Source organism: Egretta garzetta, unplaced genomic scaffold, assembly GCF_000687185.1.
Source record: "Egretta garzetta isolate BGI_Z169 unplaced genomic scaffold, ASM68718v1 scaffold152, whole genome shotgun sequence".
Classification (NCBI taxonomy): domain Eukaryota; kingdom Metazoa; phylum Chordata; class Aves; order Pelecaniformes; family Ardeidae; genus Egretta; species Egretta garzetta.
The window spans coordinates 1,557,916-1,572,877 of NW_009259037.1; the positions used below are offsets into that span (position 1 = coordinate 1,557,916).

General features: G+C 42.3%; 1 protein-coding gene across 1 annotated transcript in view; it reads right to left on the reverse strand.

The window, feature by feature from the left end:
* The window catches only part of DOCK1 (dedicator of cytokinesis 1), a 316,870-nt gene that overhangs the window by 54,392 nt on the left and 247,516 nt on the right, over positions 1 to 14,962 (reverse strand). The window contains exons 34-38 of the mRNA XM_035890418.1: positions 13,222 to 13,307; positions 12,879 to 13,035; positions 9,573 to 9,613; positions 8,157 to 8,247; positions 3,384 to 3,503 (exon numbers count right to left, since the gene is read on the reverse strand). Of these exons, the coding sequence (XP_035746311.1) occupies positions 3,384 to 3,503; positions 8,157 to 8,247; positions 9,573 to 9,613; positions 12,879 to 13,035; positions 13,222 to 13,307 (495 nt within the window). The remainder of the gene's footprint in view (positions 1 to 3,383; positions 3,504 to 8,156; positions 8,248 to 9,572; positions 9,614 to 12,878; positions 13,036 to 13,221; positions 13,308 to 14,962) is intronic.

A 14,962-nucleotide genomic window follows, 5' to 3' on the forward strand; every position in this document is an offset into this window, starting at 1 on the left:
GCAGGGGGGTGGCACTGGGTGAGCTCCTGAGGTCCCTTCCAACCCTGGCCAGTCTGGGATTCTGTGTGATTCTGTGATTTTGTGATTAACATCAACTGCTCCATATGGGCAAAATTTCATCCCCTTCCCTCGTCGCAATTACCGCCACTATTTTTCCTTCTCGTCCTGAGATACTCTAACCTACCAATTTTCAGTAAAGTCCCTGGATTAAGGGCTTTGTTGAAAATTGCAAAGCTTCAGCAAAACACAGCAAGAGCAAACACTTCAGAGCAGTTCAAAGGATAGGTTAGACTGCCACGAGACGTGTGAGGATAAGGCTTTCAAGGGCGAAAGCCAAGAGAGATGGAGATGAGACTGGAAAGTGCAATGCAGTGACGAATAATAATCTAGGAGAGAAAACCATGCATGTACTAGGGAAACATGGAAGTAACAACATTTCACCTGGGAAACGAGGAGCTTCAAAGAGTAATGAAAAGTATTACCATTAAGGAACCAAGTCCATAAAATAGAAGAACAGCAAAATGCAGAAGTTGTATCTGAAAATGCTGATTTACTAAAGGTGAAAGGTGGACTTCAGCTTTACAGAAGATTGGTTTAAGGACCAAAAGTCAAATACAAGTAAAAAAAGCAAGCTTCCTAAGAATAATATATTAAAAAAACAGAACTCAAAATGAGGAATCTTAAATGGATCTCAAGCTACAAATAACAGGGATATTCACGGTGAAGGCTAGCATTTTGTTCTCAGCCAAAATGAGACGCCCACACTCCTGCTTTCCGTGCAAGTCCACACTCCGTATTATTAAATTACAAATTTCTCAGGCACTTCTGGCCTAGAAGTGAGAGGTTCACTCCATTCCAGGCTGTGTACGGAGGATTAAACCTTCCTCTAAATCCATCTCACCATGAATGCTAATATTTAGGGAATAAGCCTCATGGCTGGTCTTCACTTGAGAAGCACACTGTGCGTTCCTCTTGGGAAATTATTCTGCTAAGAGAAAGGGATCATGAGTTTCGAGAGGCTGAAACTTCCTTTAGAAGAAAAAAAAAAAAAAAAGCCAATCTTTTACAACCAAAAGTCACTTTTTACGAAATGCCTCCCCTCCGTTTCTTCTACATCATGTTTCTAACCACATCCACCTCCCCTCTCAAGCCCACCGCTTCCCATCAGGCAGGTTGGAGTGGAAGCGCAGTCTCACAACAACTTTAAAACCAAACTCCTGAGCTTCTGTAAAAGCCTGGAAGCAGCTCCACAGCTGCCCAGGGTAAAATTACCTTCTTCTGACATCTGTTGTTAACTTTATGGGAAGAGGAAGCAAAGTAGCGGGATCAACCCCAAGTGGATTGCCAGCTAGAGACACAGCTGGGCAATTACGGTAAAAAAAAAAAAGACAAATTGGTTATTGTATCAGTGCAGTCTTCTAAAAATGCACAGCAAATACTATTTCAGATGTGTTACTGATCATGGAATGGCATAGTTAAAGTAGCTGCTGGACTACATTTGCAAACTGCATAAGTAAATGTAAGCAGTTGATTTACCCTAAAGTCAGAACATCCCGACCGAGAGGATTAACTTAATTCTACTGTGAAAACCTCAACTTTGAGCTCCCTGACATTTGAAAATTCATGTAAGATGCTCATATTCTCAGTGTATATTGATTTTTTTTTCCTTTTCTTTGAACAATACACAAATTTATCACCCACTGGAGTGACCAGAAAATGAGAGAAGAAATACCTGTAACTAGGACAGAGTGCTTTGAAAGGGAATCATCTCCTCACACACATGAAGAAATCCCACAGGACTCCTCTGACTGGACTTAGGCAAAGGAATAGGAGTAAGTAATCACAGCGGCCCCTTCGATACTGTTCACCAAAAATTTTTAGACTCGTGAAGATGTTTAATCTAACTACGAGGGAAAGGGAAGGCGCAGCGTTTTCAGCGCTATTTCTTTTGAAAGCAGGCAGTAAAATCTGAAAGAAATTAAGGATGGTTATTCAGTCTAGCAACGGTCTCTCAAGCGTGGATGCCGTGCTGTGCAATGTGGTGCAGGCTGAAAAGTAAGCAGCAGGTATTTTGCCTGCTGTTGATATAAACAGCTCATTAGCGCTAACAGCAGAAACGGGCAGGTACAACTTTAAGGCAGGCTGTTTTCCATAGAGATGTAAAGGACTCTGCAGCTTTTAATTTATAGCTAAAACGCATTTTCTTGGTGCTCAGAAGAACAATTCCCACCACCTGTATACCAGCACCGTAAAAGACTGACTGTGAAGCCATAAAAACGTAAACCAGCAAAAATAAAAACATGCGACTTCTGGTTTCTCCATTCCAGAGAGGAATGCAATATTAAAATACACTTTTAAATCAGCTCCGACCCTAATTCTAATGAGGTTCTCCTTACCCGCTGTTAAAGGGTTCAGAAAAGCTTTTTGGGCAGCAGACGCGTGCTGCGGAAAGCAGCGCGACCCGCTCCAGAAACACGGAGGCACCCACGCAAGCCCAGCCCCACGCAGCCCGTTTGTGTCTGTCGCCATCTAGAATTACAATTCGCATCATTTACTAACAGCATCCAAATATTGCATTAAGAGAAGGTATAAAATTTGACCTTGTAAGCAAAGTTTCTGTCAAAATACTGATCCGATTCTGCTAAAAGCTTACTTGGAAAACACGAGCTGGTGGGATAATATTCTAGTTCCACCAGAAAATGACATTTCTCTTTGCACTACATTTACGCAACAAAGATTGCTTTTAAAAACCCAAGTTTGCGTTTCTGAAATATTCTGACAAAGATCTCTGCTTCTTTATTTAAAGATTTTGTGCATGAAACATCTGAACGCTGATACATCCCTACATTTCCCTGTCTACCAAGTTAAAGCCCTTCTTCTCGTCTCTCTCCCCTTCCCACCACGCAATGCCGAATGCCAATGCGTCCTGCAAGAGAAGATGCAATCGCAATGAAGTATTCTCAGCTGAGAAGATTTCTGCCTTCTTACAATATGAGCCACAGACATCCATTCTCCAAGGGGATTATTTTGTGTAGACGAGAAAAAACAAGGGTAGCTGAAGGACTGCATTAGCTATTGCAATTGCCAGAAAAGTCAGTCCCCCAAATTACATGCATCACAATTTTACTTTCTCCATGGTGTCACAGGCCCATATATTTACTCTTAAGACAGCAGTTATAAATGTACCATTTTTTTCCCCACTTTTTTTAAAGTATTATTATCTTTAAGTGCTAGCTGGTGGGCTACATAAAGCACTCCAAATAGCTCGTAGCAAGTTTAAAGCTCCCTGAAGGTCACTTGATGCAAACTACGTTTACTATTCAACTTATAAGTTAGAGAGAAAGGCAATGAAACATATTTGGACTTTTTTCTTCTCTTTTTACCTTGCCCTTGTCAAAGTAATGGATAATTTCTTGATATAGTTGATCTTTCAACTGTCCTTGAGTAGCAGCCTGGTATCCATCCCGCTGGGTAAGATGCGCTGCACATGCTTCTTCTGACCACTAAATCATAGGAGAGAGGGGAAAAAAGTGAAAGCAAATCAAAAGTTATGAAATACGTCAGTAAAATTCGGCTAAATAAACCACACATTTTTTATTTAAAGAAGTGGTGCCATGGCTAATGCATGAACAAGGACTTTTTTTGCCGTTGTGTACTTTGACTCCTTGGGCACAAGGAGCATTTATTCCAACTCGAATGTAATTAGCATTGGAGGCCAATTACATGTATCGGCTGGAAGTTTCTTGAGGTGGCTTCCTCTCTTCAGTGAGTTTGATGAGACTGACCTTGGCCTGCTGATGGGCACAACCTGCTGGATGCATAATGAGCAGGAGCAGATTTACATTGAGGGAAGCCCTGAAGCTGAGACACATCAATACAAATGGAAAGGACTGTAGGCACAGAAATTAAATGGCTAAAATTCACAGAGAACATTTAGAGGCATGGAAAAGTGCAACTAACTTTATTCAGCCTGGCTGCAATTAGTAGCTCTTGTTCTTCCAGCAAACGCCTAATGGATGAGGAGCAAGGCCTAGATATTAAAATGGATTTCCTCTAGACCTGAGAGGACCAAGCAATTCCCTACAGCTTTCTCCCCTGGACCTGCATATTCTGGTGTTCATTAAGGGACAGATGCAACTGAAACCCCTGGACTCCAGCATCCATATCACCTGTTCTTCACCTCCCTTCTCTCCTCCCGCTAATATTCCCTACGATCTACCTGGGGATGAGACAATACTGGGGCCTTTTCCCTAGACAGGATACTAGTACTATATCCTAACCTTCCATAGCTAGCTATTTTCATGAGGCTAGCAGGAAGTTAATACTTAAGAGACTCACAAACCTCTATCAAATCAAATCACAAACCTCCCTTAAATCAAATAAAACGGTTGGGCTTGATGATCTTAAAGGTCTTTTCCAACCTGAACGATTCTATGATTCTAAACAATTCCATGAAACCTCTCGTAGATTGAAAAAGAGAAGGGACAGGTCCTCCAGTAGGACTTCTTGCCTTAAGAAACCAAGTTCAAAACCTAAATTAATTGAAGAACTGTTCACTTTCTTCTCTGAAAAACACAGTTACTATAGAAGGAGGACTGCCCATGGAACTAAAACGGTATAGCTTTCGGAAAAGAAGAAATTCAGTGAAAGATCAGCAACTCACAGATTTATTCACAGAACTGCTGTTACATCACCCAGTTTTTGCCTCTTATATGTTATTACATTTCACCCAATTATTTCTTATTTTGGCCAAAATGTTTGCATTTGACTAAAGCAGACAACTTTGGCACCTTTGTACCGTGAAGCTGTGTTTCTGAGCAACACAAACCTGACGGAGTTGCAGTGCAATGGCATTTTTTTCAGCATACCAAGACCCACTATCTTCTGTCAGTTTTGAGCATCTTAATTTTGACTAAATGGGTTAAAAATAAAACTAAAGCCTCTTTTCTTAAGTAGGCTTCATCAGCCTGCAGTGATCTGGAGAAAACGATGGGGGCTCTCTCTCCACAAAGACAGCTTTCTCGCAAATTTAAAGGTGAAATTCTCAAAACCTCTCAGTCTTGACCTAAATGTGATCCCATTAAAATCAGCGTGATGAAATATATGCCCATGATGAGTGTCATTGAAAATCCTGTCCTCAAGGCTTGAAAGAAAAACTCAATTGCCTGAAGTCACAGACGCCAAAATATTGCTGCTGCTTGAGCAAAACTGAACTCCTCCACCCACTGCTAGCTCCTGGTAGTAACAGGAGATTGTATTAGATAGATTGATACACTTTCATAATAAAATAATTCCAAACTATAATGTAATTAAACTTATAAAAAACTATCCACTTAGTGATGAAAACCTGCGACAAATACTACCCTTACATTTGTCATCTTCTATCGATTTGCACGATAAGAGAAGAAAACTGCACATTTCTTTCCAGCAAATTAAAAGAGCGTATTAAGATACTCACCTGGTCTCTGAAGATATTCTGTAAGAAAAACTGAAATTGGCTAAACTCTAATTTATCAAGTTCAGGCTATAACAGATAAAAGTTTGAGTGACATTTTATGGCATGGTTCATTCCACCATTTTTCTAGAAAACGCAACACGTGTGCGAGGGAATGAATGCTTTCTATTGACTAAAAGGTTCAATCATGCCAAGCATGATGACCAAGTATTACACAATTCGGCAGTCCTGGATTACATCCTTTGTGGGAGTAACAGAGAGCTTTATAGCCACAGGCTCAGTGAGTTATGCACTTGAACTTAGAACTGTTTAGGTTGGCAAAGCCCTTTAAGCTCCCCCAGCCCAACGGTTCCCCTACCCCTGCCATCCCACCCCCAAACCCCGGCCCTCAGCACCGCCTCTGCCCGGCTGTTAAATCCCCCCAGGGCTGGGGACTCGACCCCTTCCCTGGGCAGCCCCTTCCAGTGCCTGACAGCCCCAAGGGGAAGGAATTGTTCCCCATGCCCAACCTCACCCTGCCCTGGCACAACTTGAGGCCGGTGCCCCTCGTCCCATCGCCCCTTCCCTGGGAGCAGAGCCCGACCCCCCCGGCTCCCCCCTCCTCTCAGGCAGTTGTAGGCAGCGATGAGGGCTCCCCTCAGCCTCCTCTGCTCCAGGCTGAACCCCCCCAGCTCCCCCAGCCGCTCCCCAGCAGCCTGGGGCTCCAGACCCCTCCCCAGCTCCACTGCCCTTCTCTGGACACGCTCCAGCCCCCCCAGGTCCTTTTCCGCCGGGCAGCTTTCCAGCCCCTCTGCCCCACGCCTGGAGCGCTGCGTGGGGTTGTTGTGACCCCAGGGCAGGACCCGGCCCTTGGCCTTCAACTTCTACCGACAGGAATCCAACTGCACCGTCCTGTGTGACTGACGGTGTCAGAGCCACCTCCTCACATCTTCACCTCTCCGACACATGTCTCAGCACAAAAAATTTCATCGCCAAAGAAGTGACTGCATCCAGCAGGCTCTGTCCAACAATTGCCCCTGCTTTTAATGATGAATAAAACTATTGCTACAGTGCTTTTGCACTCCAGATGAATCTTACTGATGTTCTCTTGTGTAATAAACCTCTATTTTTTTTAAAATACAGTAAATACATTTCAAAGTGTCTTAAATTTAAATTGCACATGTACTCTCTGCATCAGATTTAGTCTCATTATAGCTTGGATGCAGTTTACTCAGTTTTAAGGTACGACTAATTCTCAGTGCATCCATCAGAAGCATTTCATTTAACAACCTTCCACTTTTCAACTTTTTTCAAAATAGGTATTTTGCAGTTGCAATTCGCTTGGCATTGCTTAGATTACACCAAAGATTGCTAACAACAATCCGCTGCTTAGAATGAGATAAATTTCCTTTATGAAATGGGGTCCCATTAGCATAGCTTCTGTACTGACGCAGAAGGGGTGCCACGACGCAGAAGGGGTGCCACGACGCAGAAGGGGTGCCACGACGCACTCGCCACCGGCATGAGAAATAGATGAAGGGGAAAACGCAGTTCTCAATTATTCTGTCCCTGAGTCTCTGCCCCCTACGACCACGGGCGCTACCGTCCTCGAGGGGAGCAGAAAGAGACCCAGGTCTCCTTGGAGAGAGAAAGGATTTACTGCGGGTGGTGAGATGTGGGGAAGAAGAATGGGACTAAAGCAAATGTGTCAGGAAACACTAATTTTTTTAAAAATTTAGATTTTTACTTTTTCTATCGACTACTTCTTGAAATTTAACCATGAAACTCCTTCCTACTAATTTAGCGATGACTTGGCTACGTTAAACACGTGGTTTCCCAACACAAGCCTCCGCTGTTAAGCGCGGCATCCTTCCATACGGTAACGCCAGGAACAGGGTTGGCACACGCTGCCACATTTCTGAGATAATCGTGGAAATAAGCTGCATGTCAGAGCCAACACATCTCTCCAGAAAGTTTTCAGCGAGATTAATGCTTATGAAACACAGCTTCATCACATTTCTGGCTGACACTAGATAGTGTTAAAAATTCAAATGCTTTATTGACAGGCACCTTGTGTAGATAAAACATTCTATTTATATATATTGTGGGTTACACCAAAACAGCCCTTGAACAACAGTGATATAGTTCTGTCTCTTTAAATGTGCCATAAAGCGTGTAACACTGCATTAAAATTACCAATCTTAACGGTTGGACTTCATCTTAAAGGTGTTTTCCAACCGAAACGATTCTATGATTCCAAAGGCACGAGCTTGGAGAGAAGACTATTTGAATCTCTCTCTGATTTTTCAAAATCAAACCAATCTCCAGATACCCAAGAGCACTTGAGGACAGTTCTCCAGCACTCCCTTGGATTGGCGTTGCAAAAACAATTCTGTGGAGAGCCAACGTGTTCAGGTGCTTCCACGCACCCAGTAGTTTGGATATTTAAAAGAAATTTAAATTACAGCTTTGCAATTTATAACTTGTGGTCTTGACTTGACCGTGCTTCCACTTGTTTCAGATGAAGATGAGCAAAGCGTGCTCTGACATGCACTGACGGCAGGGGGCCGGGCTCCTGCACGTAGCAATTCCAAAGATAAAACCGGCAGAAGCAGCAGCACACAGTCGCTAATCAGTTTAAAGTGCAGATGTTCTAAGACCGACGAGCAACACTACTACTGGTTACCGCTAAGACGATTTTCCAAACCATTTTGGTGTTTACCTTAAGAAGCTTTGCATGCAGAAGTAACGTGTAGGCAGCTTCCGTATAGTTATCGCATTCTTTGTGCAGGTCACACAGTTTGTACAAATACCTGTGAGTAATAAAAACAATGGTTCTGAAAAAGGGTCGGTTCTTAAAGATTACTAAATAATTTATTTTGAAGATTACAATGGTTCAACTCTACCTTCAGCCAACTACATATACGTGGGATTATTTATAAAAATTGTATTTATGTGTGCAGACCCCTTTAGGACCATTTGCATTTCTGTTGTGGTTTTTTTTATTCAATACTGAATAAAAATATTCAAAACATTCAATGAATGAATGTTATAAATCCAATACAGGCTTTGTGCAAGAGATATTGCTCTAAGTGTTCCGCTACGGAGACAGATATGGAAGTATTCTTCCTTCACTTCAGTATCATCACTTCCCACACTGGAAGGGGCTTCTCTTCATTTGTTTGTTGGGTTTTTTTAATGACAATTTAAAAAAAGAAAATCCAGACCAAACACCTATTGAAATTGTATTTTGAAAAAGCCAGAGAAAATACAGAACTTCGATATTCGTTATGATACTTTGTAAGTTTGTTAACAGAAATAGGAGATAATTTGGTTGGGGGGGTTGATGGCGAGAGACTGTGATGCTGAAGAGGGCAGACCTACGACTCATAACTTTCCATGTTTGACCACAGTTATCAATCCTGCCTTTTGCTAGATTTTCTTTTTGCAAACTAATAAAGCAATAATTAAAACCATTTGAACAACAGGAAGCGAGTTCACAAGTGAAAATCCTTCCAAAAAGGTAACAAGCATCGGAGAACGAATTCATGAATAATATTTAGATACCCAAAATAGCAGAAATAACACAAGCTTCATCATTTTAGCACAACAGTCTAGCCAATTTTAAGCCGAAGTACAAATAGAGGACTAGGAACCCTGAGGTTTACAAAAATCACAACAACATATTACCATTTTTACTTTGTGTGAAAACAGATTCTGAAAGGTTCCTAAAAGCTTTAAATTTTAAATAAGCATCAGTCATGATATTATTTAATAGCCCTTTTTACCCCAAGTCACAGATTTTGTACCTCTCCAGGAGCCAACATTATTTCTTTGCTCAGCTTTCTTTTGACTTTTTTTATTTTCTTCATTTGACAACACTCCCAAGTATTCCAGTGTTCATCATAATATAATTGCAGGATTTGGAGAAGGGGGACAAAAAAAAAAATCTCACTACTAATTTCCAATGCCCACTGTTCCCAGTGAAGATAAGCTTCTGCATGTACTTAAGGTTCAGTAAAGGTATGTTTTTTCATTACTTCTTTCCCTCCAGCCCCCAAGTGATTGCTTAATATGAACTTAATTTTCTCCAATTACACTACGGCAAGTCGAGCAGAGTTTGGTCATGTTTACAAACCTGATGTACATTTCTTCTCTCTCAATCTCCTTGTAGAAATTCTGAAAAACAACATAATTTTGTTACAAAGTCTTTGATTTCATTGTCTGGAATGTATACAGAACATGCTCTAAATTAAAAATTCCTAATTGCGTAACATCAACCTCAAAACCACAAAATGAAATTTGCCTCTAGTGATAGAGCACAGGTTATTTAACTTATACAGTCTAATGCTGTGATATTTCATGATGTAGCATAGCAGGGCTTATGTCTCATCGCAAAGGTTAAGAATTCACAAGAATATTACTGCTACAAATTTGCTTCCGGCATTTGCAAGTCACACGTCATTAACCATTTTCAGCTGAAATTTTGTAATAGACAAAACCATAATTTTTAAGCAACAGTTGTTCTTAAAACTTCGAACCTTAGTTGAGCAATACATCACCCGCCTGTGAATTCGAATAGTTTCTTTGGAAATAAAAAGTTACATTAGTGTTATTTATCTGGTTTCACATGCCAGAAGTTATCATCACTCTCTTCAGAAATGTCTGAATGCCTCCGGTCTTGAGATAAACCAGTTAACACTACAAACATTGTAAATGCAAGACAGATAAATCAAGTGAGATATTAAAGGCATTTCTGAATCTAATTTAAAGTTTGCCATCAAAAGTTAAAATACCTCTACAGAAAACAAAATACAAAGAAATTTCTCCTTTGCTGAATTGCGACATATTTCAATGCTAAATTAAACCAGTTTGAGTAGCCCCTAATAGTTGCACAAGCCCAATGCAAAACTGTTCGCTTCCAAGGAACCAAAATACAAGATAGAATCTAGGTACTGGAGTTGGAAATGACGGATTATTCAGCGGATATACCACTTGAGTTGACAGAACTGCTCACTGGTTTTGAGTTCAACTCAAAAGACAAACTGAACCCCATGAAAGATTTCTGCTGCTTTTTCTTACTTGTGTTTTTTTGGCTTGTTTAAAGACTTCTGAGTTAGGCAGATCAATAATGTAAAGCTATTTTATCCTAATATTACTGCCAGCTGCTCTGCCCTCCTGATGCAGCTCAAGAAGCAACATCAAACCAACCAAGACGCTGACACACCTTTTATTTACTACAGTTCCCATTCCCCAAAAAGCACTCCCTGTTCCTGCCCTACCTTTGGGTGCAGGTTCCCACATCCCCTTTACGCCGTGCTGGCCCACGTGCATGTGGTTCTGCAACCAACAGGCCGAGGAACCAATGGGAATGAAAAACAACCGAAGGGGAAGAGCGCGAGCTTTCAGCAAGATCCCTCCTCGGATCTGCTCAGCTATCTTGGCGGCAGGCTTGCTTTTGCCAGCATTGTCATGGGTAGGAACAAGCAGCTCAGATAGGGCTTTTATGGTTTGGCTTTTTATTTATTTATTTATTTTAACATCAGCACTGGCTTAAATGCACATCAAAACCTCTGACTCAAGTCAATACGGACAAACTTAATCCCATGAAAGCCTCTGTATCATTAAAATCCCGATTGAGAAGTCTTTGAGACCTCAAGTGGGAACTGTGTTGAGTATCAGCCCTGGGTCAGATTTTTGCAAAGGCATAGATTTCACTTCAGGTGCATGGAGAATGATGAAAAGACCAACCAGGTTGACCAGGGCCAACCCTGGAGGGCAAACGGGACTTTAAAATCAAGCTGAGGTTTTAAATCACGCCTACTGAAACCGAAGGGAAGTTCTGCCCTGTGACGCTTTCCCGCGTTTCCCGCGGCCTGCAGTGGCAGCTTTATGCGTGGGTATCTCCCGGTGACTTAACCTGACAGCAGTAAACCGCCCACCGAATTTATCATCTGCAAATACTTGAAAAATTCAGATGACAAAAATCGGCATCAGGAGATGCTGTTAGAGACACTTCGAGAAAACAAACCCGACCTCCAAGCGCACCATTGGTCCCCCTGCGGTCGGTATGGCAAGAATTGCCAGGAAGAGTCTCGGAGTACGATGATGAAGGGAAGGAGAAATAAATCCACCTTCCTTAGGAAATTCTCCTGGTTTTATAAACCGTTGTCATGTTTTAGAGCGTATGGTGCGTGCAATTTTTTATTTCCTATCTGGCCTGCTGTGAACCAGCAGGCTTTTCCAACTCAAATTCCGCTCGGGGGGACGCTATGACTTTTCTGTGGGCAACCTAATGGCGCTTGCTAGATCAACTGCCGGTGACAGCTCTCCAAGTTCCTCCTCTTTTCCCATTTTGTAAACATTCTGATGCTTTTTGATGTGCACAGAGAGGAAAACCAAACCTCATAAGATAGGTTTAAAAAATAAAAACCCAGTTTCGGATCTGATGTCGCTATCTTCTCTCCCACTCTAATGGGCAGCGTTTCATTTATAGCTTATGCCAAAGGCTGTGCTGCACGAGCCGGGGACGTCTGCACTACTCGCAAGTCCTAAAGCTACAACCTATTTCCTCCGAACTTTCCAAACCAGCCTGGACAAAATCTCTCAGCCATATCACATAAACGATAATCACTGTCTCTGTCCTACATATTTAAGCTAAATAAAAGCTTTGAGAATGGTATCAGGATGAATGCTCCGAATCCTTGGTGGCTAACAGTTTAATATTGAGTCCTATTGGAAAAATCCAATCTAGCTAGTACTATGGTTGGGGGGGTGTGTGTCTCTCAAATTTATTTTAACATTTTTCCATATGCACTGTTTTTGTGCTACTAAAATCTCATACTCTTAACGCTTCCACTGAAGAGCATGATGGGTGTGTTATGGGGGCGACTTCTACTGCTTCCAACTCCAGCCCAAATGGACAACGGTTTGTAATATAGAGCAGATATTCCAGAATTTCTGGAACTACGAGGAGGAAATTTCACATCACTGAGGAAAACCAGCCGAGCCTTTTCTGCTGTGAATGAAATATTAACACTCAAATTTCTTCAAAACTTTTGAATATGGAAGCTGAGCAGTAAGCAGAATACAAATGGGATTGCAAAAATGCATGAAAATTTTGGTAGTCAACTGCATCTTACTCCAGTGTTGTGTATGTCAAAGCGTTTTCCTGCAGGAAGTTGTCCATACATCAACTGCAAATGCCAATGAACAGCCCTCAAAGATCAGGCCCTGAAACGTTCCTCCTTACAGAACCAATTAAAGAAGTAATATCCCCTATTTTCATAGATTCACCTTCATTAAAAAAAAGGGAAAACCCCCAAAGCACTTCAAACTTTCATGAGAATCCCAACACGTACTCTATTTTACACCAATCTTTTGTTAAAGGCGTAAAATTAAGAACGCAGTCATCATTTCAGGCGGCTGCCTTCTCTTTGCTTACCAGCACGTTGACAGTGCAGCTCATGCGGTTCTCCTTGTTCTCATCGTGCATTATGGTCCTGTAGTCCAACAACCTCTCCATCAAGCGGACAACAAGTTTCACGAAATTTTCTCCACTCTTAGCAAGGTATTTGTGCTTTCTGCAGTGCTCCAAGAGACTGAAAAACCAATTACATTTGCCTTGTTAATCACACGCGGAAAAAACCTTGACTCAGGTGTAATTTTAAATATTGTGCATCATTAACAGATTTTAATTATTTCTGGGCTACAAAGTTCATTGTAGTCTAATTGCTCTCTCTCCTGACTTTACTGTGACATAAATCTCGCCGCTGATCAACACTTACATTTTGTCAAATAACACTTTGTACTGTTCATCTCCTCTGCCTCCTTCCACTTCATGATCCAGTTTCGTGATGATCTCATTTTCAAACTATAATTAAACAAAGCAAGCGTAAATAATCAGATGGCAAATATTTTACTGCATTACTGTAGCCTCAATGGTTCACAGATTGGTTGGGTACCTCGGTGAGATGTTTAGCCACTATTTTAAAGCTTGACTGACTTTAAGAGTTTGCAGTCGCTGGTGTTAGACTATCCACGATGATCTGCTGCCCTACAAGGACTTCTGTTGAAGAAATCATCGGTCATGTTGTTAAATGAAGTGTAAATATTTGCATTATGAAAAACTAAATCAGGAGATTAATGACAAGAACGAGGGTGGGGAAAAGGAAGACACAAAGCCAGGGACAGAACGTCCCCTGCAAGAACGGTAATAGCGACACAAGTAAAATCCCAAAATGTCGAAAGCTCAGTGAGAGAGGACATAGAACACCTAAGGCTGGAAAACGCAGCCGGGTTTTAACATCCCTTTTTAGCATACAGATACCGACTCACAGTGGGGCACAACTCAATTAACAAACCTGTTAATAAGTTGCTGCAGAGGGGAAAGAAGCTGTTTCAAACAACTTAAGAGGAGTATTTGGGAAATAATAGAAAAATGCAAACCTAAGTGGGCATTCGGATATATTTTAATCGCAACTGGGTAATTCGCAGGATTTTTAACGATTACAGAGGGTTTTACCTGTTGCTGTTACATTCCCCAGGGCCTGGGTTAGGAACAAATGCAACCTGTTAGCGGAGGAAGGATTGCCTAGGCCTACTGCTATGCAACAAATCGCTCTGGTCCTCTAATTCCTAATTCTTCATTAAATGAGCAGAGACATCCGCACCATTAGTGACACAACCTATTGCCAGGAGACCTCAGCAGGGGAGCCCGGGTGAGCAGGGAGCCCGTGGCGGGGCATGGGAGCCCATTAGGCAAGGGTGGGAGTTTATTGGCAGAACAGTTGTCTTCAAGTTTTCTCACCGCCGCTTGCTCGAGCGGTCCCTGACTGTTCCGAGGAGAAGCAAAGGACCACCTGCCCCAGAACAAAGCCTACTAACACTCTGTGAATGTCAAGAGATGTACTTCGCATCCGCAGTTAGTATCAACGGCATATAAGGTACAACTGAAAAAAGAACGGACTGTCCATGGGCTTTCCATGCTCCCGGACCCAGGGCACGCTCCCGCAACCTGCGGACGCACTCCTGCGCCTCTGTTGGAGCCATGAGCTTTCCCTCCCAGTGCTACGCTTCCCCACCTCTAAGCTTTACCAGTAACGCAATGGCAACTTGTATTCTTTACATATTATTTCCACCAATCAAGATACCTACTTCAGCGACAACAGTATTAGCTCCCCTGGTGCAGCCACCCAAACACCGCCCGAGGGGCTCGCTGGAGAAAGGAAACTTTTGCTGAAAGCCTGGAAGCAAAATTAGACTTTTCTTTCACTGGGAACAACCACAAGGAGGCAACAAGGACAACCTCAAGGAACGCTGCAGTAGAGGTCATGTGCTGAAGGCTTAGCTGATGTCTATGCTGAAAGGCAAAAATCAAAATCTATGCACCAGGACGAAAACAGAAAAAAATCCTCATGGAGAGCCCCGCCAGACCAGCGGCCTCTGCCGAGGGACAGCGGGCACCCGGGCAATGGGACCATCGTCCTGGAGCGGCCCAGATGCCAGTGTGGCGGGGGGGGGGCGGGG